This window comes from Oxyura jamaicensis, chromosome 10, assembly GCF_011077185.1.
Source record: "Oxyura jamaicensis isolate SHBP4307 breed ruddy duck chromosome 10, BPBGC_Ojam_1.0, whole genome shotgun sequence".
Lineage (NCBI taxonomy): Eukaryota > Metazoa > Chordata > Aves > Anseriformes > Anatidae > Oxyura > Oxyura jamaicensis.
The window spans coordinates 8,270,819-8,272,328 of NC_048902.1; the positions used below are offsets into that span (position 1 = coordinate 8,270,819).

Consider the following 1,510-nt stretch of genomic DNA (forward strand, 5'->3'; position numbering starts at 1 on the left):
GGCGGCGGGGAGCGGCGGCGGCGGGGCTGACGGTGCGCGCTCTCCCCGCCCGCCGCAGAGCCGGTGCCCGGGCGGCCGCCGGCCCCGCGTCCGCCGGCGCACAAGGCGGCGGAGAAGACGACCCGCGTGCGGACGGTGCTGAACGAGAAGCAGCTGCACACACTGCGGACCTGCTACGCCGCCAACCCGCGCCCCGACGCCCTGATGAAGGAGCAGCTGGTGGAGATGACGGGGCTCAGCCCGCGCGTCATCCGCGTCTGGTTCCAGAACAAGCGCTGCAAGGACAAGAAGAAGTCCATCCTCATGAAGCAGCTGCAGCAGCAGCAGCACGGCGACAAGACGGTGAGCGGAGGGAGCGGGGCGGGCGGGAGGGCGCGCGCGGGGCGGAGGCCGGGCCGCCCGGCGCCGCGCTGAAGCCCCCCGGCGTGCCCGCAGAGCCTGCAGGGCCTCACCGGGACGCCGCTGGTGGCCGGCAGCCCCATCCGGCACGAGAGCGCCGTGCAGGGCAGCGCCGTGGAGGTGCAGACCTACCAGCCGCCCTGGAAGGCGCTCAGCGACTTCGCCCTGCAGAGCGACCTGGAGCAGCCCGCCGCCTTCCAGCAGCTGGTGAGCCCCGGGCGCCGCGGCGGGGGGACGGGGGGGCGGCCGCGGGGCTCACCGCACCGCCGCTGTCCCCCCGCCCCAGGTCTCCTTTTCCGAGTCCGGCTCCTTGGGCACGTCCTCCGGCAGCGACGTGACCTCGCTGTCCTCCCAGCTCCCCGACACCCCCAACAGCATGGTGCCCAGCCCGGCCGAGACGTGAGGCCGCCCGGCCGCCCGCCGCCGCCGCGGGACTTCCGCATGCCTGCGCTCCCTGCATGAGACACCCGGCCCCGGGCCGCTCCCAGAGCGCCGGACAAACGCCTTTGTTTTTTTAATTATTCTTATTTAAAAACAAACAAAAAAAATACCTTACTGACGGCCAAAAAGCACCGGGATTCTCGCTGCCTTCGCCAGACCGGAGAGAGAGCCCCCGCCCCGGTTATTTCGTTGCTCGGGGGTTTCGCCCTGCGGATTTCGATGTCTCCTTTCCCCGAAGAAACGCGCCTTTCCCCGCTGGAGCCCGGCGCGCCGAGAGGCTGCCTCGCCCGCCGCTGGCGCTGGGGACGGCTTCTCTTCCCTGGCTGGAAGGGAAACGACCAGAAAGGCGTGCATCAGCGGAGAGAACGAGCGGGGAGAGGCTCCCCCGGCGCACGCCTTCCCGCGGCCGCGGAGCCGGCCCGGCGCCCCCTCCGCAGCCGCTGCCCGGCCTCATCTCACGCCGCTGCCTCGCCCGGGGTCGCTGGAGAACGGGACCCGGGACCGAGCCTTTGTAACGGGGAACCCGGTACTAGTGGTGTTAAGTTATCAGTGGACGGAGGATGGATTGTTTGAGCCTTTAACGAACAAAAGTAAGTTATTGCTATTTATTGTCAGTCAGCGGTTGAATAGTGGGATTAAATATTTTGGACTTAATAAAAAAAAAAAAAAA

General features: G+C 68.1%; 1 protein-coding gene across 1 annotated transcript in view; it reads left to right on the forward strand.

Annotated features, from left to right (window-relative positions):
* ISL2 (ISL LIM homeobox 2) overlaps window positions 1–1,510 on the forward strand; it is an 11,800-nt gene extending 10,290 nt beyond the window's left edge. The window contains exons 3-5 of the mRNA XM_035335934.1: window positions 69–342; window positions 436–606; window positions 686–1,510. Of these exons, the coding sequence (XP_035191825.1) occupies window positions 69–342; window positions 436–606; window positions 686–802 (562 nt within the window). The 3' untranslated portion in view covers window positions 803–1,510. The remainder of the gene's footprint in view (window positions 1–68; window positions 343–435; window positions 607–685) is intronic.